This window comes from Podarcis melisellensis (assembly GCF_964234715.1).
Source record: "Podarcis melisellensis genome assembly, chromosome: 1".
In the NCBI taxonomy this organism is placed as follows: domain Eukaryota; kingdom Metazoa; phylum Chordata; class Lepidosauria; order Squamata; family Lacertidae; genus Podarcis; species Podarcis melisellensis.
The window spans coordinates 44,121,124-44,148,593 of NC_138528.1; the positions used below are offsets into that span (position 1 = coordinate 44,121,124).

The 27,470-nt window shown below is 41.9% G+C and overlaps 1 protein-coding gene across 2 annotated transcripts; it reads right to left on the reverse strand.

The window, feature by feature from the left end:
• TMEM87A (transmembrane protein 87A) lies at positions 1–27,285 on the reverse strand. Of its 2 annotated transcripts, none has more exons than XM_081890364.1 (19): positions 27,083–27,285; positions 23,843–23,903; positions 21,815–21,912; positions 20,101–20,217; positions 19,193–19,282; positions 18,782–18,947; positions 16,471–16,532; positions 14,728–14,911; positions 14,201–14,300; positions 13,331–13,424; positions 10,687–10,759; positions 8,794–8,898; positions 7,101–7,159; positions 6,787–6,890; positions 5,817–5,890; positions 5,465–5,526; positions 4,420–4,475; positions 3,930–3,960; positions 1–2,382 (listed from the first exon to the last, which is right to left on the reverse strand). In XM_081890364.1, exons 1-19 carry the CDS (start codon positions 27,242–27,244, stop codon positions 2,341–2,343), a joined length of 1,740 nt encoding a protein of 579 aa, XP_081746490.1. In that variant the 5' UTR covers positions 27,245–27,285; the 3' UTR covers positions 1–2,340. The 2 variants fall into 2 exon arrangements, with proteins under 2 accessions (XP_081746490.1, XP_081746489.1); XM_081890363.1 differs by lacking the exon at positions 10,687–10,759 and adding an exon at positions 11,751–11,826.
• Positions 27,286–27,470: the final 185 nt, after the last annotated feature.

Sequence of the window (27,470 nt, forward strand, 5' to 3'; positions counted from 1 at the left end):
TTTAAGAAAAAAAAGGATTTTATTATACAGAACAGAAATCTGCAACTCAGATTGAATCAAATGAAAGAGTGCCTGTAAGTTACAGGAAAACCCATTACCAAACCACTTATACATAAGTACAGCTAAAACGCCTCTGGAAAGCAAAATCCAAACAATGCCACATTTAATGTGAAATCCTAATTCCAGGTTCTGCTGCTAGAGGGCTGAAAGTGTCAAAAACCAGCAATGAAGCCCAAATTTTGGCACTAACATTTGAAAAATACCCCCCAAAAATCCTTCCCTCCCACAAGACACCCAGAACAGAAACATCCCAAAACAGCATATTTGCTTAAATTATTGCAGGAGAATGTTTGTTGTTGTTATAAACAATTTGCCCCCTTTACAGGACTTTTAATATCTCAGTGACAGGCTTAATTTTCTGAGAATCTCTTTTTACAAAATCCTGTGAGGTACTTGAATTTTCAAATACATTTCATTATAAAAGCATGTTGTCAGAGGTGGCTCTTTATTAAAGATCATAGTAGGAAGGAAGGTGGGACAAGGAACAACTAACTGAAAGGCAACTAGATGGGAATAATTGTAGCAGAATGTTTGGAGTCACTGGAAGTATAATAGGATGCTTCTGGCCCTAGGGACTGGGCTATTAGGAACTTTATAAATCGACAAAGTGTTGGATATGGTATATGAATGTGTATTTAGGGCCAGATTCAGGTTTGGAGGTGCTCTCAGGTGGGCCCTGGGCCCCTGGACGTGGATTTACTTGGAAGCAATGGCAGGTGGCTATGAGCCACCACTTTAACTTTCCTACATTGCATCAGAATGATGCCACACTGTGGCTCAATAATCCCAGGACAGGTACTGGGGGACCTGGAAGCTGGCAAGGATATGTAGTGCAGACACCAGGTCTATTCGGGAGTTATTTGAGAAGAGCAACAGGAACAAGCTGCTATCTGAAGTCACAGTTCTGTGTAGAATATGGGAACATCTAGGATAGGTTAGTCTGACATATACAAACTTTTAGGATAGGACTGCACAACTTGTGGCTTAACACACCCCGACTGCTTTTGCTGTCTGTCTAGAGCTGCAAAAACAGGAAGGAAGGTTGTCAAGCATTTGACAAGCCACAGACATGGCTATGGGCTGCAATGGACTCGGTGGGTCACAGCCTGAACAGGCCTGATTCAAAGAGTCAACATGTATGGGGAGGTTGACTCCAACACAAGTGCATTTGTGAGTCTATGGAATATGCTCCAATGCAACAATATTAGAAGCACAGGCTAAAGGCATGGGGCTGGTCAAGGTCAGTGAATAAGTGCTGAGGGTTGTTTTTTAAAAATTATTTAAATTGCACTCTGCTCTAATTTGAATAGTTAACTGCTCGTGCTCACACCCCATTGCCAGCAACGAGATATGTACCAAACACGTAAGCGATCACTGCATCTACGTACGCAAAACTTAAAATAGACCATCTTTCCTACACAGTAGAGTGAATAAAATTGCACTTGATCTTGCCAAAAATATTAGGAATCCTAAATTTCCCCAAATACCTCCTTCCCTCGTGATGCGTTAACTGTTTCCCATAACTAGGAGTTCTCATTCTAAAACTTTCTCCTTTTCACCAGCCAAGTACCAGAATCTTCAGTCAGAAGCTGCTACATCCAATAAAAATGCAAGGCACTGACCCTGATCCATAGATTACTGCACACAGCAGTTTGCTGCATGCACACTACTGTGGGCAAGGCTCATTTACAGATGGTTGATTCTGGCATCTCTCATGGGTACCAGTCCTTTACTGGGCTGGCGAGATTCAATCCTACACACACTGTCCCAGATGCTGGATACAGAGTATTTTAAATCTACATAGCATCTTACTGAGCAATCGCTGGTACCTGTCTATAAGCTTGAGCTTGCCTTTGTCTCTAGGACACCCGTGCTGGTTTGGGGAAACCATCAATCACTCTTCCCCTCTTCCCACTGTGGTTAAAACATGAGGGATTTAGCTGTAATATTGAATTAACCATTCCTCAGGCCGTTGTTAGAACAGTTTTAGATTTAGCTTGACTATAATGTTTAAAAATTAAAGACGTGCTGCAATCAAGACGTTTAAATGGCTTAAAACCCACACTTGCAGCAGCAATGCAAATTCAAACATTTTCCTAGGTGTATCAACATGTGTGTGATTCCTTCCACAGTGATCCAAGCAAAATGTTCTTTCCTCTGAGAACAATGTCCAAAGGTGAACGTCACAGAACATATCAGAAGAATGCAGCATTCCATGGGAGAAAAACGTTTCTTCCTTTCTTCAACAGCAGGAAGCCTTGTCAAGCAAACTGTCCTCATTCATTCCATTTTAGATCTTTCAAAATGTGTGATCATTCTTTCCTGCAATATTAATATATGGGTCACAATGAGGTTTCACATTTCTTTTCTTTTTTTGATGTTAACATTAGTGTACTATCCAAAGTTCAAAACACAAAGCAAATGCTTCTTCTCTAACAGGAGTTATACTTAGAACTAATTCCTTTTAGGCATCGTTAAGTGAACATCATGTGACTTTTGTCATTCATGTGATGAACATTCTTTTGAGCTGTAAGTGAAAACTGTTACATGCCCTAAAGATTGACTGAAAGCTTGGAAAATATCCGATAGGAGCATGCCCAGAAGAACTATTTGGCACAAAAAATAATGGATAGAAGTCACACTGCAAGGAACTTTACCATACTGAAAATGAAAATGAAATCACAGTGTATGCAAACGGTAGTCATACATGTCTCGGGTCAGAGACTGAACAGAAAATGTTTTTTCCTGAAACACACTCTGAATGCTTATCTATGGGCTTGGAATGCATATTGTAATGCTCAGAATTTGTCTGCTGAATTTGCACCATTCATCTCTCATCACTCCTCAAATCCCAGCAATGGCTTCCTGTTCCTTTTACTGCCTACACAAACCCCTTGTCCTTGCCCTTACAACTCTCTAAACTAGTTCCACCCAATCTGTTCTGATATCCCAATGTACTCCTTCCCATGACCTTCAGTCAACAAACCCTACTACACTTAGCTGCCTAAAGGTAGTTTGCTCTTAAAGGATATTCTCCATTTCACCTTTCCACTCCATATGCCAAGAGCACAACCAGAATTCCTCAGTGAAATCATTTCTCTAGTCTTTCAAGTCTCTTCAAAAGCCCACAAAGCTTCACTCCATTTTAGTCCTCCTTCTCAGTCAAACTTTAACTATGAGTAACTGCATTCATTCATTCATTTAAAACATAGCTATCCTGCCCCCCTGAAAAACTCAAAGCAGCTAACAACAAAGTTGAAGCCAAAAATTAACAATTCAAAACTGATACAACTCTCATGAGCGGAGATGGAAACAATCAGGTTTGGTATCCTGAATTTTGTTTATTGTCCTCATCCGTCAAAGTCCCTTTTTTCTTTTGTGTCGTGTCTATTAAATGGCAAGCCACAAATTAAAAGTGTGAAACAGAACACAGGAACCTGCCTTAAAGTCAGACCACTGGGTTCATGTAACTCAGTAATGTCCACACTGACTGGTAGCAACTGAAGGTAGCTAGCCCTACCTAATTTGAATCTAATTTTGCATGCAAAGCACGTGCTCCGGCACTGCGCCAAAGCCCTGCCCTCAAATGCTTTAAGTGCACTGTCAAAAAATCAGTGGCTCCCTGTAGCAAATCGTATAAAATAAAAAATCAGATGGTTGGAAGTTCCAAAGTACTTGCGTCATATAAAAGCTCTGATCTGTATTTAACAGTGCTTCCGTTTTGCTTTTATTAGTTCCTTGATGCACTGACTGGAACGGATAGAGTATTTCAGTTTTGAGAGGCCAAAATCATTTCCTTAATTCTTGGGCTCATGACTCCCCTGTTGTGTCACAAGACTTAAATTGCTGCTGAAGGTTTGTTTACTGACCTCATCAGAATCCAGAAGCGCCGGGAGAGCACTGGATTGAGAGGAATGAAAAGAAAGAAAGAGCTTTAACAACAGGCACAGTACTGACAAGAAACATTATCACTGGGAATTTATCGCAATAGTGCTAGTGTGAAATGCACTTGGTTTTCCAAGATTTAGAGCAGAAAGTACATTTTAGCAAATGAAGACTTACAGCACAGTATAAAAGAAAGCACAATAAATGCAATTGGCAATAGTCCTTGTCCCTAATGCAGACCAACAGGGACTTTCATGGGCTGTAGCAGCAAGTAGCAGCAGGTCACAAGTTGGATTTGGAGCCTGTATTAGGGACTGCTAGCTGGTACCCCAAAAGCAGAAACCAGAAAAAGTCCACACCAGTTCTAGGATGCAACTGGCAACATTACCAATATTCGAGAAAATTATTACTGTTTTCATTCATTTTGCTTCCAGTATATTTACTATAAATATAAGTCAAATTACATGTACTTACACGTCCGTCACCGAAGAAGGAACATTCTCTTCCACCCATTTCAAATCATCTTCCTGCTAGATTTTTTATTTTTAAAAAAGAGGTCATGTGTTTCAGAAATGGTTATTCTACTTAAAAATAACATTACATAACATTTTGCTATGAAACCACCAAAAATATGTTGCGTAAATTTTCCCTACGGAAAAGGTGATTATACTATATTTGACATTCCTTTGTCTCTTCTGCTTATTTTTTGTGGAGGATATAAATAATTACGACATCTTAAATAAAAAGAAAATCTATCGTTTACAAAAAGATTTGAAAAAACTAAGCTGAAAACTATCAAAAAAATTCCTTATAAAGGGCAATTAAATAAACATGTAATACCCAAAATGTTTTGTTTTTCCAGTACTCAAGAGCCATTTTCAATTTAAAAATACACACATTCCCTTCCTTCTTTAATTCTAAAATAGTTAGTTAATATGGCTACAATAGATAATTCATATACAGTACAGTAGGCCTGTATACAGTTATGTTCTGGGGATCACACCTAAAGTAAAAATCCCGTATAGCCAAAACCCATTGACTTCAATGGCAGGTGGGATCGCCAAAGTCATTTTTCCCAGAACCCCATCCCTTTTCCACCCACTTTTAAAATTTTTGCCACACACATAAATCTGAATGTGTACAAGTTAAAAGCATGCAAGTCGCAAGGTTTACTCTATTTCATTTTTTCCATTCTACTACTGTACAATACATATGAAAGACACATTCCAAGATTTAGCAGATATAAAAGACTTTCACGATCTCATATAGGAAATTCTTTGGTATAGATCAAAAAGGTTCCAAATCAACATTTATAGGGATTGTTGTTGCACCTCGTTTTCCTCAAAATGTCTCAGCCTGATCCTGTCACTTATTTTTACATTACCAACATTGGGCACCAATTGTGCCATATGAAGTATGGGCAGATTCCTAGGAGCATCTTATCATCTAGTAAAGCATCTTAAAATAATTTTCTTGAAAGTTCCACCTCCAACACTAGCTATGAGAGAATCAAACTTACTGCTTTGCTGGCTTTAGGGTTTCCGTTTGACTCTTGTTTTGAATTCCTCATTTTCATTCCCTCTGTGTAGGATACCGGAAAGAAATAAAGCTCATTCAACAGTGCCACCCGGATTATGATTCAAATTTATTATTGTTTTAATGTGAATCTATAATAGAAGTCCCCAACATCTTATTTCTTTGCCACGCTCAGAGGGGGAAGGAATATAGAACCCAGTTAAATGGCTTCAGATAAGTGCACCGGAGATAGGCTTGTTGGGAAGCAATTCCCAGGAGAGGGAAGCAGGGCAATGTTATCAGGGTGGCCACTGGAACTAAAATTGCATTTATATAGCAGAAGATTTTCTTCTTACCAAAGCTCTCTTTCAGCATTGGCTCCTTCTGTTCATCCTCCTCCTCTTCCTCAGACAATGGTGAAAAAGCAAACCTTTCGGAAAGAAAAAAATTAATAAAGCACACACACACAGAAATACACACACACACACACACTTTTCACAGACTTCTTTCTTTATTAAGGTAAAGGTAAAGGACCCCTGGACGGTTAAGTCTAGTCAAAGGCAACTATGGGGTTGAGGTGCTCATCTCACTTTCAGGCCGAGGGAGCCGGCGTTTGTCCACAGACAGCTTTCCAGGTCATGTGGCCAGCATGACTAAACTGCTTCTAGTGCAATGGAACACCATGGCGGAAGCCAGAGTGCACGGAAACGCCGTTTACCTTCCCGCTGGAGCGGTACCTATTTATCTACTTGCACTGGCGTGCTTTCAAACTGCTACGTTGGCAGGAGCTGGGACAGAGCAACAGGAGTTCACCCCGTTGTGGGGATTCGAACCACAAGCTTCTGAACAGCAAGCCCAAGAGACTATAGCGCCACCCATTATTATCATGTGTAATGGTTACATGTTTTACATCTGAAAGTTACTGGATACCAGAAATACATGTTACATCCGCTTCAGGTTACATCTTTTCAAGTTGCGTCCTGCGGAAACCTGGAAGTACCGGAACGGTTACTTCCAGCTTTCGCCGCTCGCACAAGCGCAGAAGCGCTAAATCACGCCGCGCACGTGCGCAGGCGTGGCATTTCTGAATGCTTCCGTGGTGGATTACATCCGCAATTCAAGGTTCCACTGTAGTCAGACAGGACAAGATGGCTGCTTTGAATCAGTCTTCACCAACCTGGTGCCCTCCAGATGTTGTTGGACTACAACTCCCATCAGTGCCTGGAACCAGGTTGGTGAGGACTGCTGTGGATCAACTGATCTATAGGACATGACTGTTATGGTGTTATTGTTTCCAATAATAATAATAAAAAGATAATGATATACCTCTGATTGTTGGCAGACGGCCTCCAAAGAACCATGATGGCAAAAAGGATCATTGAAAACAAAAGTCGCCAGATGGCGTCATCCACCCACAGCTCCCGCCAATCCTGTTATTAAAAGATAGGTAAGATACACACCCAGGAAGGAAAGACCACTTCAAAAAAAGAGAGAGAGAGAGAGAAATGCCAACATTTCAAGGAGAAACAAGGCACAGAGTTTGTATTAAATTCAGTCACAATCCTTAGCCACCAGCTTATCAAACAAAAGCATACTCTCCATAGCATTTTTGGGTAGGGGAAAAGTCACATCACACTTACCGACTGACAGTCTACCAGCCTGAATTTCATAGTGGTCCAGATGATAAAAACAACAGATGCTAAAGAGTGGGGATAAACACACACATTTGGTGAAATATTAGAAACTGCAAATGAACTGCATAACTCCTCTTTTAAGATTAAGACCTTTTAGGTTATTTGCTTTTAAATCATCTATAACCCTGGGGATTGTGTCAAGTAGCAATGTGTGTTATTGGGCTTGTGGTCATCAGTTGGCACATTTCTTTGTGCAGTAAAAGCCCCTTTGAGCATTTGTTCTGTATCTAAAATCTGTCTAAAAATATTTATTTACAAAGAATTATAAACTGCTGAATCTAGACTAATCTCTAAGCATTTGATGTAAAACAATATAAAATAATTATCAATAATACACAAATAAAGCTAGCAAAATTTAAATGCAATACAGAATTATATATCTATTTTATACTAATATTTTATTAAAATATTTTAAATTATAAAGAAATAAAGAGATACAAAGAAAAAGAAAAGGCACAAAAATGTGTCAAGGGGAGAAAAATATTATATGAATATATACAAAAAATACTCTAACCCATAAATTATTTTATAAATTGGATATTATTATCCTATCACTTACAGTATGTAAATATTATCAGCCTACTACATTTTGTATAAACTCGTTCCAAATATTGTCGTATTTATCCAGGCAAAGTCTGCATCTGTAAGCAGACTTAGAATTACATATCTAGATAGCCTTTCCAGCTAGTGTCTAGAGCCATATAGTGAGAGCAGCTGCCTGATGTTAATAGGCAGGGAGTTCCAAAACACAGGGGCTGCCTTGCTGAAAGATCAACTTCTAACCAACGTGGAATGATAAGTAAGCATATAGGGGGCTTACTTAACTGATCCCAAGCTCTTAAGGACTTTGTATAGTAAGAGCAAAACCTTGAAAATGAAAATAAAAGACAGGGGAATGAAAATTCTGCTCTGGCAGCTTGATAGTAAGATCAGTAGGCCTATTGGGGTGAGGAATGGCTGGCCTAGCATTGTATCCAAAGCTTGTGTTTGCTTGGAAGAAACAAAATACAAACAAACACTGGTTTGCAGGCAACACTAAGAAACAAGCCATGACCAGGAAGCCAAAAACAAACTTTAATTTCAGTTCACAGTTTGCCTGGAGAGAAACAAGCCGCAAGTCCTAGTTCAGACATAACACTAAGCCAGCCACTTCATTTTTTTCCCCACTAGAGGAAGAACAAAGCAGGAATGCTCGTGCACAATGTGATTTATTTAACCTTAGCTAATGACTCAGCGTTGTGTCCAAACACGGCCAACAAGTCATGAAATTGGAACTTTTTAATTTGTTTTCAGGCATCCCCTTTTATTTAATAGAATCATAGAATTGTAGAAAGAGACCCCGAGGATCACCTAGTCCAACCCCCTGCAATGAGAACTCTCAACTAAAGCATTCGTGACAAATGGTCATGAATTTAAACCCCTGATTTAAAACCTCTGAGAGTCCACCACGTTCCGAGGGAGTCTGCACCACTGTCGAATAGCTCTCTTCACTTTCTATTTAGGGTACAGGCACTGAACTGAGGGCAAACTATAACACAGACATGACAGAATGAACAATGGAGTGGTAGATATCTCAAATAACATCTGGCTCAAAAAGGTCCTGTAAAACATTTTGGAAGGAAATATTTCTAAAGCTCACCTGCTATTGCCAAAATTAGAGTGTTGGTGAAGTGTCGGTAGAGTGAGAGCTTCACAACATTCCTCCTAAGTTTTAACAACTTCATTGTCTGAGTCAAACTGATGAATATGTATGGTAAGTCAAGAAAAATCAAGCTGGACAACAGGCATATCCCAATTACTAAAGGTATTCAGATGCAGTATACACAGAAATACTAACATATCAAACTGAACCTGAAGCTTACAAACCCCAAAGCAATGATAGCCTATTAAAATAAAGAATGAGCTTATACAAATCAGACACCCATTATTCCAACACTGTGTTTCAATTACCACTTACACTCAGCAGTGACTCAAATATTATGGTCCTCACATTAGGCTATAAAAAATGCTTTGGTATGGTGATCCTCAAAGGCTTCTCATTTTAAAAAGGCATATAAGCCCACCCTCTATGATACCAGGGCATCAATGTAGTGACTTGTTTTCAAACAATACATCTCCAGTGTTAAGCACGCACATGTGAACACAACGCTCAGTGGTGTCCACACGAGGGCTGCAGAAGAACATGAGGCTGCATCAGGAAGAGCTATGTAATTTGCAGATAAGGAACAACTCTGCCCACTTTATTTATCCAACTTCTGAAGGCTAGCCAGCACATAATGACCACTCCCCACATTAAATGGGGGGCACCCTTTGTGTGGTCACATGCAGCCCCCTGGACCCTATTAGCACAGGCTTGGCTTTGCCTTCCCCAGGTGGGATACCCGGAGGTCTCCACCTACCTCAGCCAGTTGCCCAATCCCGCCTGGGGAGGCGTTGCCAAGGTGATCAGGCCAGGTAGGAGGGACCACCTGCCCAAACATTAGGGGGAGCATCTTACCTGGGAATCTCAGTTGGCTCCAGAGCTTCTCCCACCCTACCCACCCTCAGTTAAGACTTCTTTTTCAGGTTAACCTTTTCTCCACAAGTACGCAGGTGCTGCTACGTCAGGGTCACTGTTGAAGGGCCAGAAAGGAATTCTCCTGCATTGGCAGGTTTGCCTTTCCCATAGCAAAACGTCACAACTTTGGCCTTGGGCGGAATCCTTTAGTCTATCTTCCCTAAATGGGGAAGGGCGTGCAGTGGTGACCCACACCTCTGTCCCCTCTGCGGCAGCGATACCAAGGTTCCCCGTTAAAGGGGTTGTTTGAGGGGAGGCTTTGGCCGTACACCTAGAGGTCGTCATTGCTCTCCCCTGCGAAGGCGGCGTAACGGGGACGGGCTCACTCTGCTTGAACATATGTTCTCCAGAGCCAGCCCATCCCCCCCACATACTGGATAACCCTAATGTTCCCCAGATACGCGGTGGGGGACTGGGAGGGATAAACGGCCAGTGCCTGAGCCAAGATCTACCCACATCTGAAACACAATAAAATCGTGGCCAATTTTAATCCCATAGCACGTTGTCTTGAGTCGTTATTCCACACGGGGCCGCCCAGGGTTTGGGGGACTCCGCCTGTCCACGCAATGTTTTCAGTAGAGATAGCTCTTCCTGCTACAGAAATGTGAAGGAAACACCTCAGCAGTCAGAAGCCAGTGACATCACTGCACCAAGGTCATCTCCAAAACTGGCAGCCAATTCTTACTCTATCAGATCTGCCATGTTAGCTGTAAAAGTACATCTTTCACCATGTTCTTGAGTCAGCAGACTGTGAGTGTGGCATTAAGCATTCTGACTCGGTAGAAAATTCCACTGAATTCAATGGGGGTTTTCCCCTTGGAAGTGTAGTTAGGATGACCACCTTAAAGAAATTTTGTTTTTGAAGGAAAATAAAGCAACAACAGAATCGGGCAGAACACTTGCAATAGATACCACCCACCATGAAAACCCAACTCCAAAGAAATAGCAGTCCTTGAAATAAGCCAGTGAAGAAGGATATCCACCAACAGAGGGCAGTATCTAGGAAAGCCAGTGGAATAAAAGCCAAGGAGGCAAGATCATTCTGTGCCTAGAGAGACAAAGAGAAAAAGGCATTGAGACCAAGGCCGACTGGAAGCAAGATTCAAGACTTTCAGCGCAGTCCTAAGCATGTCTACTCAGAAGTCCAACTGAGTTCAGTGGGATTTACTCCCAGGGAAGCGTGTAAAGGACTGAAACCCCAAGCATGCAGTTCCCCAGAGTGGCAGGGGAAATCCAGCCAGATGGGTGGGGTGTAAATATTATATTATTATTATTATTATTATTATTATTATTATTATTATTATTATTGCCAGTTATTATATTAATGTAGAACACCAAATATGTATTTTCTTTGCTCAAAGAAAAAAGAGGTTAGTATTAAGCCAATTTTTTAAAAAATGTTGCAGAAAAGCTGAAAGATACAAGTCCAGATCCCTCAGATTCACAGCATTAAGTTATTTTCTAGATCCAAAACCGCACCGGGAGTTTAAGGCTCCATTGATGGACCAGAGTACTGTCCAGCCATTCTGCCTGACAGGAAAGCTATTGATCTATTGAAAGCTGCATATTTCTGACACCCAGCAAGAACCATTCCATCAAGCAGCAGTGAGGGGAGATTGCCCTGGTTTTACAAGAACTCACATAGCGCAAAATACACACCCAGCCATAAACCGTATCATTTACAGCACACACAATCAAAGGGAAAAAACGGAGTATTAATCTCATCAAAATCAATGGAATTTCAGTACACCGTTGAGATTTACACCCCACCGATGCTGAAATTTCTGTGGTTGGACCATCTGCTTATTGCTCATAGCTCTGGCAAATGTTGCCGTTCATTCATAAGGTGGCTTACTCACTGCTGAGCTCTAAAAACAAACTAGGAAAGCTTTAGGAAGGAATGATACAAGGGTAATTTAACTAGCTGTTCACTTCTTCCCGTACCTCTTCGTACAACATATTTTCTCAATCACCAAACATCCAGGATTTATACTGACATTGTTCATAAATGCAAACCGTACTACGGCACTTCTGAAAGGATATCCAATAAATAATACAGGAGTCAATGATAGACAGCCCGAAGTTAGCTACCACAGCTGTAACACCATGGAAAGACTGGAAAAGTACCAAAAAGAGAATCAGTTTACTGAAATACATGATAAATGCATGATTAAAAGATGAACCACTCCTGCAAAACAGGGCCCAGCACAGAACTGAAGGACAATGGCTGCTACACAGTTGACCTCTATCAAGCACAGGACAACAGGTCACCCAGGGGCAAATGTTCTTCAAAGGATAGTCAAAGCCATGTGACTTCACAGCTCTATATGCTATCACTGACTTGTGCATGATTTATGTAAAACTCATGTTCCTCTTCATGTTATTATTATTCAAAACCCAACACAGGGAAAACATTTCAAAAATGTTATACTTCCTGATTTCCAGTAATATATTGCTACATTTTTAGAAACAGATAATATAACCTGTGGAGGATATCTGATTAAATCACGCCCAGAGTATGATTTCAATGGGCCCACTCCATGACTTAGTTGAATACCACCTTATACCATGATCACCTGCTAAAATCCACTGAAAAAAGAAGGAACTTCCTTTTCTAATTTTACTGCAGCTAAGAATGCACACTATCTCTACTTTATTCCACCTGACACAGATCTGCATTATCTACACAATGTATTCAAAGCTGGTTAGCTGGTCTTTTCAAGGTTCCCGTATTAGAGGCACAATCACCTTTCTGCACACGGGGCTGTAACATTACACAGCTGCACAACATATAGCAATGAAGAAATGCAAACCAAATAAAGTGAGGAAGAACTGTCAGTGAAATTTATCTTTTGAATGTGTGTGTGTGTGTGTGTGTGTGTGTGTGCACGCGCACACACAAAGGAAGCAACAGATATAATAGGAACAAAGCAGGGTTGAGTCACAAAAGACAAAAATGAAGTCAATATTAATCTGCACAAGCCTTTACAGTACATTACAGTACAGTAGGATAAGGGGCAAACAGCCTCTTTTTAAACATGTTTTAGTGGAAAGAGTGTAGACCAGATGCACAGTAAAAAGGCTCATTCAATAAAATTCAAACATCCCTTATTACCTATTATACGTAGGTCCCACTAACTGCATACCTGCTACCCAAAAATTCACTTATTGGCATGTAAATAAATATGCTCCGCAGATTCAGACATCCGAACAATCAACTTCCTTACTTCCTAGTTTGTTTGTGCTTTGCTGTTCAGCAGTAGCCACTTTGGGCCAGAAACCACAGAGGGATGGGAGGGATATCAAACAAATCAGGGAGCAGGAGAAATTGGACAACTCAGTTTTTTCCTTTGTCTCTCTTTTGCTGATTAACTGCAGCCATTTCAAGAAGAAACCACGGGAGTGGGGGTGGGGAGAGATCTGACAAATCCCACATTAGAAATATTTCCATAGTAAATAGTGGAAATTGTGGACTCATTACGTGAACGTGTGCCTAACCAACGGGTTCCACGGAATGCATTGTGTTCAGTAAGTGGAACCTGCATATATACAGCCTTGCCTAGTAGGAAGCGAAGATCTGCATATGAGAGGTATGAAATTGCAGCAAGTGATTACTAACCCCTGTGACTCTAAGGACACCTTCCATGCCAGAAAATAATAGATAGAGAGCTCCAGCCACAACTACTTTGTGAAGAGTAACTCCAAGGCGAGGTCTGAAATGAGAATAAAGGGAGAAATGAAAAACAATGGAAAGACATATATCTGCTGTACAGATTACATCAGTCATATCATCTAGGTCATCTCCAATGTCATTTTCACATCTAGGTAACTGGTCTAACCGGGAACTCTGGATTATAAAAGAGCAATAATATCAGCTGCAAATCACCTCCATTATCCTAGTACTGCTGATATCAGATTTGGATGTGAAACACACCCAAGAGCAAGTCCTAGCCAGTTTTATTCATATTGCTCATATTGCTGCATTAACTGTTTTCCATCATAATTGGTCAAGTAGACGTGAAATGCATCTAACTCCTTTGACAACACAGATTCAAAATGTATGAAATTTCAGACAAGCTAGAATTCACTACAAACGGGGTGAGCATTCAAAGGAGGAACACACAACTTACAGCAAGCAGAATGAGGTGGGCACAGCCCACCTTGAATGGACCATTCACCTCAATTCCACTTGTGGTTCAGTCCCATCATCCTCAATGGGGAAAGAGTGCATCTTTTCCTTCTGAGCCTTCTCCCAACATCACTGGAGCCCTCCTTCACCTCCTACAGACTCCCCCTTCCCCAAGATCTGGTGTCTGGGCTTTAGAAGAGGGAGAGCGGTAGCAGGCTGGCATTGGGAATTTCCAGCATTAGAAGTGAAATGGAGGACCCACACCCTTGAGGGATACTCGGGAGTTTGATCCTAATGATCGAGGAGAATAAATGATTTTCGGGGTGAGGACTTTGCTGCTTGCCCAACACTGGTACTCACTTGACGATGCCATATCCCAGGCTCACTATAATCACAAGAGTTCGAGCGAGTGAGCGCTTCAGTGCTGAGAGCAGCTCTGCCAGTATCAATGCTCCTTGGACTGTGAACAAAGAATGCACAGGATAAAACACACAGTACACAATATGCAGGTAAGAGAGATATCTGCACAATGGCTGAAATCCTGAGCAGACTTACTTGGAACCCTGCCCCACAAAACTCTGAAGTAAACATGTTTAGAATAATATCCATTAACTAATCCACACATAAAGGATGGCTCGGGATGCAAAACCACTTCAGAAATAAGATTTATGTTTCCATGACTGATAATCTAGCTGTCTGCATCAAATAAACACTGCTCCCTCCACAAAAGCTAAACTGACAGATATCAACTACAGATAGTGACAAGAGATGAAGATTTGTATGTTTCTACACTATCACTAAAAATAAAATTGCTAATGGATCAACGGTTTCAAATAATCCATGCTTTTGTGTCCTCAGAAATATTTAACAATTTTATTCCCACATACCAGATTCTCCTTTGTAGCGGATATTCTGGAATTCCGCGTAGAAAACAGCTTTCTCTAACATTCCCAGTAAGATAACTGCACCAATCCAGAACTGGATCCTCAGGAGATCTCGCCAGTAGCAGGCTGACCACGCAAGCCACAGAACTCCAAACAACACATACACAATGCACATCACCATGAAAAACTATGAAACAGAGAAAAAAAATAAGGGTATCAATTTCAACCAGTTACAACCAGCATTTCTGTAGCTGTTTACTTATCTGCATTTATTCATTTAACAAATCTTCACAGTTTAAGTATGTGGGAGGTGAAAATGTCCATGAGGGAAACCCCCCCCCCCCAATATATTTTAGGACTAAGATTCAAAAAGAATAAAGGCAAGGCTAGCACAAGGTTTGAGTAGTGTTGCTACAAATGCTAATAAAGATTTCACTGAATTTAGCTTTGCCTGACTCTGTCTCCTAGGTTTGTACAGTGGAACCTCGGTTTTCAAACACAATCCATTCCAGAAGTCTGTTTGACTTCCGAAACGTCGAAAACTGAGAATCAAAGGGCTGTCAGCAAGTTCAACGGGGAAAATTAAGAAATGTGCGAAAACAGAAGCATTCACTTCCGGGGGTTTTTGGCGTTCAGCTTCCGAAACATTCAGCAGCTGAGATGTTTGAAAACCAAGGTTTGACTGTATCTATAAACTTTTGTTTCCCTGACCTAATGAGATCCTTTTGAGGCACTTTCCTGGTTTTACAAGGAATCATCTCATCTCCGACAGAAGCAAAAGGATTTCACCTTTCCCCAGAAAAAAGAAGATCAATACCACTTTATTTACACAAAAGAAGGATCAATGGTTCTCTTGCATGGTAGCAGAGTTGTCTAGAGAGGGCAACATTAAAGCACCCTGGCATTAATAGAGAAAGCATCAACACACTGAAGAGAAATAAATACAATACAAGCAACAGCGATTTTACCATGTGAGAGGCAAAAAACTTGTACCTGAGAAATTCAATTTCTGCATTAATTGCTGTACTGACAATACCAATCTGCTTCTACATTGCAAGAAAATGCTTACATAATTGCTTTCAGAAAAAGGGTCTTAAGATATTGCATACTGCCATGTCATTTTAAAAGGTCCAAGTGTGTCCTGGGAAGGATTGACTTGAAAGGTGAATTGGACATTGACGATTAAAGACTACATGCAAGAACTGTTGCAAAGAACTATCCATCATGGGCGCCCGGATGAACAACACTGGGTGGTATTCAACTAACATTTACTCAGAGCAGAACCATAAAAATCAATGAACCTGAGTGATGTCCCTTAATTTCAAGGGGTCTACTCTGAGTAAAATTTAGTTGAATACCACTCGCTTTCCATTTCTCAAGCTGTGTCTGTTTTCTCAACCATAGTTGTATATTTTTTTACTACTGACCCATCCTAACCCACACTTACCTGTTTCTCCACTATGCTGTCCCCATCACTCACTGTCAGTCTCTGACCTCTTACCACTTTCCTGTGTATCTGAAACAGCCGCTAAGCTGTTAAAAGTAGGGACCCTTTCGCTTCCGTGTTCTGCACAGTGTCCAGTGCCGACAACACTCAAAAAATGTTCAGTAACAGTGATATCTGATGCTAGAATTAAGCCCCAGAGCTACACCCCCCCCATCCCAGGTTTCTTGAGAATGGTCACTTGTCATCCAAACTTGTGAAAACTTATTTGTGCTTGAAACAAACCACGAGCATCAACTTACGATCATGAGAGGATAATCTGCTAGGGAGAGGTATTCATACGGACCCTTCACTTCCACGATCACTGCCAAAAAACAAGCACAAGTAGGGAATCAGGAATACATAAGACCATGAGAAGAGCCTGCAGGATCAGGCCAAGAGCCAATATAGTCCCACATCCTGTTTTGCACAGCAGCAAACCAAATCCCTCTGGAAATCCCACAGGGAGGAGGGGAAGGCCCTCTCCCACTTTGGTTCCCCACCAGAAGATATCCAGAGGCTTTCTGCATGTAATCCTGGGAGGCAGAATATAGCCATCATAACTTATTAGCAGTCACTGATAGCTTTATCCTCCATGAATTCGTCTAACTGCCATTTCAAAGCAATATAAGTTAATAACTATCATCACATGCTGTGGCAGTGAATTCCAAAGTTCAACTATTTATTTTGGAGGGGGGGGGAGTACTTCTTTTTGCCTGCCCTTCATCTCTCACTGTTCACTGGATGTCCTGGGTTCTAATATTATGAGGAAGGAAAAAAATCTATCCATGCTTTCCCTATAATGCACAATGTCCCTTCCTATTCACCGTTTCCCACCTTCCAAACTAAAAAGCCCTAAGCATCACAACCTTTCCCATTGGGTGGTTGCTTTAGCTGCCAGATTATTGTGCTTGACTTTTTCTGCATCTTTTCCAGCTCTACAATATATATTTTTTTAAGATTTATGTATTTAGGAGACCACAGGGTAGTTTACAGCAAAATCAAACAAAATAAAAGCAATATATGAAATCCATAAAACAACACAACCACTAAAAACATAAAGCAGCAACTCACAACAATTTACTAATAGTAGCAGTAACAACCAGTGACCACAAAGATTCTATTCAGCATAGCTGCCAAGTGTCCCTTATTTGAAGGGACAGTCCCTTATTCCAGCGCCATGTCCCACTGCTGTCCCTTATTGATGGATGTCCCTTAAATGTCCCTTAAATTTCAAAGGAAGCAGCTCCTCTCCCTCCCTCCCTGCCGGCCAGGGAGGAGGGAGGCTCCAACTGTGTTGCTTGGCTGTGTTGCTCACCCAATAAGAAGTCTAAGAACGACTGGAGGGGTGGAGCTTGCATGCCTTGTGTGTGGCTAGTTAATGCAAGCGGAGGGGGGTTTTGAATGCTGGACGCCATTTTGTTGCACGTGCTGCTGCAAACTTTGCAGTGCAAATCAAGGCTGGGGAGGCATCTTAAGTTGAGGCTGCATAGGCCTTGTGGTGCATGTGATTCTATTCAGTTGAACATCTGGTTACAAAGTTGGTTGGACAGTGTTCTCGAAGCTACCAGCATGAGTTTGACCAGACTGCAGGAGGACAGGAAGACTGGAGTGCCTGGAACAGGTGAGGCTGCAGGTCCCTTATTTTGGCTGCTGGTCCCTTATTTTCAAGGCTGCTGGTCCCTTATTTTCAAATCTGTAAGCTGACAGCTATGCTATTCAGTGAATTCATGTAAGGATATTCCATAATTCTTCTTGCTTTTGCTCTCCCCAGTGCAATTATGGAAGTATTTTTTGGGGGGGGAGGGTTCATGGTACACTGAGAAAGAAAGTAACAGCCTCTACTCTTGTAATGGTCACATAAGCTAGTAGTACAAGAGCTGGCAAACTGCTTCTTTAACAGATTGTTCATTCAAATACAGGAAGAAGTACAATCAGATTACTGCCTGCATACACATCCTTTAATGGCAGAACAAGGAGTGGTCTCAGCCTCTCCTTTTTCTCTACTGAAAGTTATGAAGAAGTCCCCATGTATTGGCAACATTCCAGAAATACATGGGATTTTAAACATCTATCCAGTGCTTTTTGGGGGGGGGGAGCAGAGGGAAACATACCCCTAAACATTTTGTGAATCAAAGTTTGGCCTCATTGAGGGGCAGTATTTTATTATGAGTAGGGAAATAGGAGTACCCCTAAACATTTTAAAGGAAAAAAAGCATTGTATCTAGCTAGCTAGCTAAATATGGGGCTACCATTTTCTCTCTCTTGCTCTTAAGGAAAAAGGAGCGCCAACTGGGGGGGAAAGTATCAAATAGACTCCAAGAATTGAAGTGTCTGCAGCAATTACTACACTTGAATGCCCAAGGCTTGGTATACAATAACAATGAACTCTTGCCTCCTTCCCCTTCTGGAATCCAGTCCGACAACACTTGGCATCCACGGCTACACCTGCAGCAAGCTCAAGGCTCACTTTGAAAATCTGCCGCAGATACAATCCTGGAGATCAAACAGTGAGTGGTGTCTAAGCATTTAGAACAAACTTCAAACATCAATGAACTACTGTGCATGGCTCACTGTGAAAATGTGTTCCCTGTGGCTCAGAGGAAGCTGTAACTTTTGGCAATTCATCACTTGTCGCTCTTTTGGTTTTCACATTGGCATCCTTTGAGGATACAATTCCAATCTGCACAATAAAGATATAAGGCCCATCTTGCCAGGTTCTCATCACAGCATTCATTGCCTGGGAGAAAAAAGAAAAGGAGTGCAATCTAAGCTAAACCACAAATCAGCATACAGTTTGTACAAATCTATCATGAAATCAGCATTAGGCATTTTCAAATCCTAGTGGTTTTAATGGGGGAAAGCCAAGCACAGACATTATCAGCAGCACACACAAGCCAACCAGTAACCAGGCAGAGGGACCAAGAATGGTCAAACACAAAAGTGATCCTCTCCTGTATTATATAGCACCTCTCTCATACTTACAGAATTCTCTGATACAATGGTATAGTTTGCTCCATCCTCTTGTTTTCCACCTGAGAGGGGTTCTGGGTGAACAAATTCTTTGTAGAAAATCTAGTAAAAAAATTAAAAACTCTTTATGTGCATGTATATACACATATATATACAGAAAGACACAAACACACCCAAAAAAACAACCCCCATACAGGCAAAGCATTATATACTTTTGTGTGTGTGTGTGTGTGTGTGTGTGTGTGTTCCAGAAGATATAAAAAATGGATAGATAGAATTTCAGATAAACAAAAATACTCTTTACTTGGTGTTACAATGACACAGAACTATGTGGGGACTGAGTTCAAGGACGCAGAAGTTTTAGATTTAAAATATATATATTGTCCCAATGTATGGCCTCTAATAAAACAGTAATAAAAGAAGCGTTTTAAATTAAATATGTAATACATATTAACATTTTATAATATAATTCAAAAAAGAAAAAGGGGAAATATTCTATATTCTATATATATACTTAACCCCAAAAAACTACATATTGTGTCATAATACAATGCAGCAACATTCTACCTACTTAGTTATAGCCATTTTTTTATACCACCCTTCAATAAAAGCTCCAAGTGCAGTTTACATAAAAAAGAGAATAGAAAAACAATTAAAATGCAAATAAAATGCACCCAAAACATCATACAGGCCAAATAGGACCTATAAATAGAAACATCACACAAGGAGCCCAGTCTCCTTGTAACCCCATCTTTCGGGGAGTTTCTATCCCTTAGTAATTCACATGGCCTTTTGCATAGGCAGCATGATGCCACAAGCTCTTTCAGGGCCAGTAATATGGATATATGTGTACCTTCAAGCCACCAGAAAACATTAGCTCCAACAATTCCCCCCCCCCACCCTGCCTCCTTCCACCCTACCTGCGGTCTGAAGAGTTCAGAACAGTTGGGGAAATAGTGCGAAGACATGGCGTAGTATCCTGGCCAGCCTGGCCGGTTTTCTACAGTACTTCCAACGTAAACTTCTGCCTGCTCATCCTGTCAAGACAACAAGGCATGACTCTATCTAGCTGAAGGGTCAGTGAAAATGAGGGGTTAACTCAACAAGCAGCTAAGAAGCTGAAAAGATATCCAACCCTGCATCTCACCTAAAACATCAATGCCAGGCACCCCATTAAAAGGATCCGGTAACAGGTGATGCGAAAGACAGGTTGATTTTTCATTTTTAAAATAACTTTTAAAAAACATAATCTCAAAGCGGGCCACACATATTACAGTCATAAAATCATAAGGAAAAAGTCAATACATATCAAAATGCAATTTAAAGATCCAGTTGAGCGTTAGACAAAATGTTAAAATAGAAATACTGAAATTATGCCTGTGGGCTGTTACAACACTTTGAAGGAATGACATTGTGGCCTGAGACCCTAAGGAGTTACAGACAGCAGAAATAATACTGGGTTAGGCAGTCAAAATGTCTTCTATCAAGGCAGCTTCGTTTGTTCCTTTCATGACACCATTAAAGGCCATTGATTTTATATCTACAATTTCCAGGAAGGTCCCCCCTTTAAGTAGCAAATTCCGCCCATGAAATTCCGGGCAGGGAAAATAGAATCATAGAATCATAATGTTGGAAGGGACCCTGAGAATCGTCTCGTCGAACCCTCTGCAATGCAGGAATGTCCCATACGGGGCTCGAAATTGCAACCTTGGCATTATTGGGGAGAATTCAAGCAGCAACACAAGAGAGGGTTCCGTTTAGTGGTTGGTGTCAGATGTCCCCGCAAGGGAGGAGGAGTTGGTTGAGTCAGTCCCGCCTCCTGAGAGAAGTTCCTAGGGCTGGTGAAGTGGAGGCTGGCCAATCAGCAGGGCTGGCCAAATTCAAGGTGGAGGGAGAATTGGAGGGTTGAACTTGGGTCCCATTACAGTGGTAAATCAGGTTACATATGCTTCAGGTTACAGACTCCGCTAACCCAGAAATAGTACCTCAGGTACTTTGCTTCAGGATGAGAACAGAAATCGTGCGGTGTCAGCAGGAGGCTCCATTAGCTAAAATGGTATGTCAGGTTAAGAACAGTTTCAGGTTAAGAACAGACCTCCAGAACGAATTAAGTTCTTAACCCAAGGTGCCACTGTACTAAGGTCACACTGTCGTCTGTGCCAGACTCTCCCAGCCCCCAGTAGGAGTGCACACTTGCAAGCTCAGCCTTCTCACATGGAACAAGAACCACATGAATGAATTGCTGCCTCCCCAGTTCATTAAAAGCCAAGTGGGAGGGACATGCAAAGTGTCGGGCCAATGACTTTGCAATGACCTCACCATGTACCCTAGAACTCTGCTCGTGGGCCTGGATATTTTAGTTTGCCCCTTTTTGTTCCCTCAAGACAGCCAACCTCACATTTAGTTTATGAACCTGTTGGAGACAGAGGCCAAATAGTGTATCCTGAACCTGTAAGGATGTGGTAGAACATAAATCAATTAGGTTAGCACAGCTCTAACTCGGGCAACAGTGGCTAACAAACTACGCTCAACTATCAAAGCAGCTGGGGTTATTTGCTACAGCATAATTTGCAGATTGCATAATTTAAACAACAGATTGCATAACTTCAGTCGTTCCTAATGCCAATTCCTTACCCCAAAATTGAAGACCTCATTGTAGCAGTCACAATACCTCAAGTACCAGCTGACATTGTAGCCTTGAGACGGATCACATGCACTTTCCTCGCCTTCAACTAAAGAAATAAGAGAAGTATAGTACTTAAGAAACACAGGAAGCATCATATTCTCTTTGTATTACTAAAAGGTTCTTGATAGCATCTCATTAACCCCACTAGGAAGGCTTCCCTTAACAACCCAAGTCTTCTTTTTGTTTTTATGAATAACATCTTATCTGTTTAGGCAATCTGGAAACAATTATAACAATAATGCTTTTTAATCCAAATATTGGACTCAACATACCATATCATCCCCCCCCCCATCTATGATAGACTAGCACAGCACTTGCACTAACCGCAAGTAATCCAGCACGGCAAGATCCTTTCCATACAAAGGAGTGCTTTGCTGACACAGCAGCATGTCATAATTTGGAACCTCAGCTTATTACATTGCAGTGAGGCAGGAAGATTGAGAGAGCTGTATCCCAAACATCTAGCCATATGGTGAACTCTGATAAACAGGGTAGTTAATGCCAAGAACGCAACCTTCAGGACAAAACATGAAATGCCACAAGCTCACACTAACAAATGACTCCCTTTGTATCAAGAGAAGAAAAGGGCTAACAAATGAGCTTTACAGTTCACTGCCGTGCCATTTTATATTGTGCCTTTTACGTGTTTTATGTGTTTTTAAAAGTGGCCTGACCAGAAAATCTATCACACACTATACATCTTTAACTAGGCCTTTGGTTGATTGTCATCCAATGCCCTTTTAAAATATGAGGATTTCTTTTTGGGGGGCAGGGTTATTCAGTTGTTTCTCTTTTTATTTGGATTATGTATTCTGTGCTTTTATATTGTAATTTTATCCTGTGAACCACCCTGAGACTTGTGGGTATATAAATTTAAATAATTATAATAGTTATAATAAACATATGACATTTTTATGCACGCTGCCCTTTTGAAATAGAAATAAAATCTATATAACAGGGACAGGAAGTAAAATGCTGAACAAAGCTTAACTTCCAGAATGCACAACCAATGTAGTCAACTTAACAAATCAATCACCGGGGGGGGGGGGGGCATTGTTAGGTTATATGTATATGGTCCAAGGGACATGGGTGGCGCTGTGGGTTAAACCACAGAGCCTAGGACTTGCCAATCAGAAGGTCGGGGGTTCGAATCCCCGCGACGGGGTGAGCTCCCGTTGCTCGGTCCCTGCTCCTGCCAACCTAGCAGTTCGAAAACACCTCAAAGTGCAAGTAGATAAATAGGCACCGCTCCAGCGGGAAAGTAAATGGCGTTTCCGTGCGCTGCTTTGGTTCCCCAGAAGCGGCTTAGTCATGCTGGCCACATGACCCAGAAGCTGTACGCTGGCTCCCTTGGCCAATAAAGCGAGATGAGCGCCGCAACCCCAGAGTTGGTCATGACTGGACCTAATGGTCAGCAGTCCCTTTACCTTTTTATATGGTCCATGGACATTACACTGATTAGCCTTGCAAACAAATTTGGGGCAATGCTTGGAAGCTCTACATGCCAATTTTGGTTTTAGCAAACTTATTTTTTGGTACATGATTACTGCTTAGCTGAATGTTTGAATGCTTCATTAAAGGGAGAATTGAGCAGAGTGATTTGGTTGAGTAGAGTGACTCTGAATGTAGGTTGTGCGTTTAAATTATTCTTGTGTAGTGTGACTGTGTAGGTGAATTACTCTGGTGATTGTATTAATTTGTATGTGATTTTGTAATATTTATGAGATTTGTATAATGATAAAATTTCATAAAGATAATCATAATAATTTTAATTATACCCTGCCCATCTGGCTGTGTTTCCCCAGCCACTCTGGGCGGCTTACAGCCCTTTAAAAATGGTAAAACATTAGACATTAAAATTTTCCCGATATAGGGTTGCCTTCAGATGTCTTAAAAACAAGGCCAACAGGGCCTTGTTCAACTATTACAAAATACCTGCCATATTATACAATAAGCTATAGTATGAATGCACTTACATTTTAGGAAAATGGTAGTGTTGCTGAAGAGAATCTTTCCAAAGTGAAATAAATTCTTCTCCTACAGAGGAAAAAAGGAAGCAAACAGAAGAAGCTCGAATGGAAGGCCATCATATATATATGAGAAAACTTTAGTTAGTATATATTTTACTTGGCAATAATACTAGGTAAATAAGAATATATTATATTACCCCAAAAATGTCAAACTCCTATGTATCTGTAAAAGCATGTTCTAAAGCAGGACAAGGGAACCTGTAGCTTTCCAAATGGTGCCCGACTACAGCTCCCATCATCTCTGGCCATTGGTCGTTCTGGTTGAGGCTGATGGGAGATGGAGGCCAACAACTGGAGCGCCATGAGTTCCCCACCTCTGATCTCAAGTACTCCTGTATACACATTACGTTTGTACTCTTACACGTTGCTGTATTAATGGTAGGTATAGGAAGTGCTAACGTTGCAGCCACCTGCCCATTTGTCAGGGAATAATTCCTACTGAAATGAGAAATTACTTCTTCATTAATTACTATGTTTCTGAGTAAACATAGACGGATGAGGCATCACAAGTTGATACATACATTGCTGTATACTACTTGCTTACTCAATGATTGATGGGTCACATCTAAACGAATTCCACAAACAATTATAGGTAGAATTCAACAGTGCGCTAATACTTGCCAGATGGAACTATCTCCCATCTCCTCCCAGATGGTGCACTATTTCAGGAATTTTCCCAACCCTACACAGCAGATTTGGAGGAAATGCAAGGGGTATGCGGGGAGGGGAGGAGCAAAGCCTGGCTTCATTAGAAGGGGTCCTTGCACTTGCTTCTACTAGCACAACAGGTTAGTTGAATCTGGCCCCATTATTTAAAGTGACACTACTTTATTTTTCATGTTTACATGCGTCACCATCAGGAAATGCTGGTATTTTATCTATGAAGGCTCATTCACACAACCATGTCATTACTTGATGCTGTCAAGCAAAGAACATGCATGTGCTAAAAACTCCTAAGTAAGGAAGGTGATCCATTTTGATCGATTCTTGTTGGTGGTGATGGTGAAACATGCAGGCATCAGGTGTTAATTTCAAATCTTACTCATCCACAAAATCAGTTGATACTTTAAGTCAGCCTTCGCCAACCAGGTGCTCTCCAGATATTTAAGACTGCAATTCCCATCAGCCCCAGCCAACACCAAATTTATCTCCTCAGTCTCTATTAGTCATGTGGAGAAAGCTGTACAGCTCCATCATTAAGATGATGTATGAAAAGTGCTTTTAGGACTGAGGGAAAACACCACATAAGTGCTAATAGCCATGTACCCACTTACTTGGGAATATGTCCAACTGAACAGTGGCATTAACTTGTAAGAAAACATGTGTAGGATTCCACTGTATTATAATTATTTTTGCAAACTACCTGCACTCAATTCTGATGAAGAGTGGCACAGACATGTCAATTAATTCACATATGATTCATATACCTTTGATCTCTTCAGAGCTATAGTCAACAATTTATCCAGTGCTAAGTTACCACAGAGTATTCATAACCAGGAGATAAAAGCATTGAGATTTGAGTCAGACTTAGTCTTGAAATCAGTGGGTCTATTCAAATCCTTCATCTTTTAACGTTCAGCCAAGCAGTGAAGATAATTTGGCCACACATATAAACCAGAAGCAAAAATCACAGGAAACAGGAGTGTTACAATTCTTTTCAGTTGTTTGTCAGATCATGATAAATTATCTGGTCTTAGCATAAGTCACTCTACTTTGCAGGATAAAGGGTTTGGTTTTGACAACAGGGTGACACAGTTCATTTAACTTGTGACAACACTCTCATGTCAGTGGGTTTTCACATATTTGCATGTGTGCTGCCTTAAATGTGGATCAGTTAGTAAACATTGCATTTGACAACTTGGCAGCGTCATTTAAAAGAGACGCTTTCAGAGCAGCTCAAGGCTATGATGCATACAATGTACATCAGATACTAAAGACTGCCTATAAAGGAAAAAATGGCTACACATGATGCCAATATGGTGAAATGGGAGACCCATGTTTAAATCCCAACCCAACCACAAAGCTCACTCAGTATTCTAGTATCACCCATTGTGTCAAGCTAGCCTACCTCACAGGAGTGTTGCACACATACCAAAGCTCTCTGGTGGGTGTGGAGGAAATTCAGTAAGTATAAAATTGATGGGAATCCTACAAAGAGTATATTATCACTACCAAAAAAACCCCCACAAAAACCCCACATGATATTCCAGCCATGGACTCTGGTTGCAAAAGATGAGGTCCTGGATTCTGTTACTACCTCCATCACAAATGAACAGTGATCCTCTTTTGTGAGCAATGTACGGTAACCCTGGAGCAGGGACACATAAGATTACAGCAGCTACTTCTGTGTACAAGACACAACTACTGTGATTCTCCATGAATTGCTCCTCCTACATTGCCTGCTCACATGAGCAGTTATTTGCACAGATTATCTCTGAAAAACAACACCTGTACCGTCTCTCACTTTTTGTACAAACAGCGCACCCATGCATGTTCACCACTCTGGACAGATCCAATTATGTATCGTATTAAACCATTCCTTACTAGCAGCTAGCATCAGGCGATTCTTTGTGATCAATGTGCAATTTTTGTTGGAAAACCCTGATCTGGGGCTGAGATCTCGACCTGGCAACGTTTCAGCACCACAAGAACAATCATCTCTTTATCTCCCAGTGGGGGGGGGGGAGGCAGCAAATAATGAGGTTACAAGGAAAATGCACTCTGCACCTGCTCAGGGAGCTACTCTTCCTGGTTATTACTTCACGGACCACAGGTTAGGAGGCCAGGGTTTGAGATCGAATTAAACGTGGTGTTCAAAACGAGGAAGTAGAACAAACCCTTGCCCGGGTGCGTAAAATCGGCAAACGGCACTCCCCGCAGTCACGCTGCGCTGGCAGTGCCTTTGCAGCAGCAACGAGAAGCCGACAAGGCCCCCGGCCATCGATGCACCTGGAGCAGCGACAGGGCATCGCGCAGGAACGGAGGGAAGCTCCGGGTTGCGCTGTTCACACGTGCAGCTTGGCGACGCGGGTCAGGAGACTCGCTCGCCGGGGTCCTAAACTGAGCCGCCAGAACCGCCCAAGGCGGCCGGTCCCCACCACCCCGACAGCCCTCTTTCTCCCGGGGACCCGTCCGTGCAGCCCGCCGGACGGGACGGAGGCGGCGAGAGGGGCCCTGCTGGCTCACCATGGGCACCGGCAGCCGCCACTTGGAGAGCTGGCCGGCCGCAGCGGGGCCCGGCGGCCACACGAGCAGCAGCTGGAGAAGCAGCAGCGGCGGCCCTGAGCGGCGGCGGTGCCGCCACAGAGGCTGCAGCATCCCGCAGAGCGACGCCACTCCCGCCGCCATCCCCTCCGCAGCGAAGTGTCACGAGCAGAACCCGCTCCGGCACTCTCGCCCCGCCCCTTCCGCCCCCAGGCCCGCCAGGCTCAGCGGCAGGGGAGAGTGATGGGGCCGCGCCGGATTGGCTCGGGCGGCGCACCGCACGTCACGGCCCTCTCGTCGTCACCGGGGGACGGGGACGTCACCGGCGTGACGTCATGGCCGCGGTCATGCTTCGGACGTGAGGTGAGGT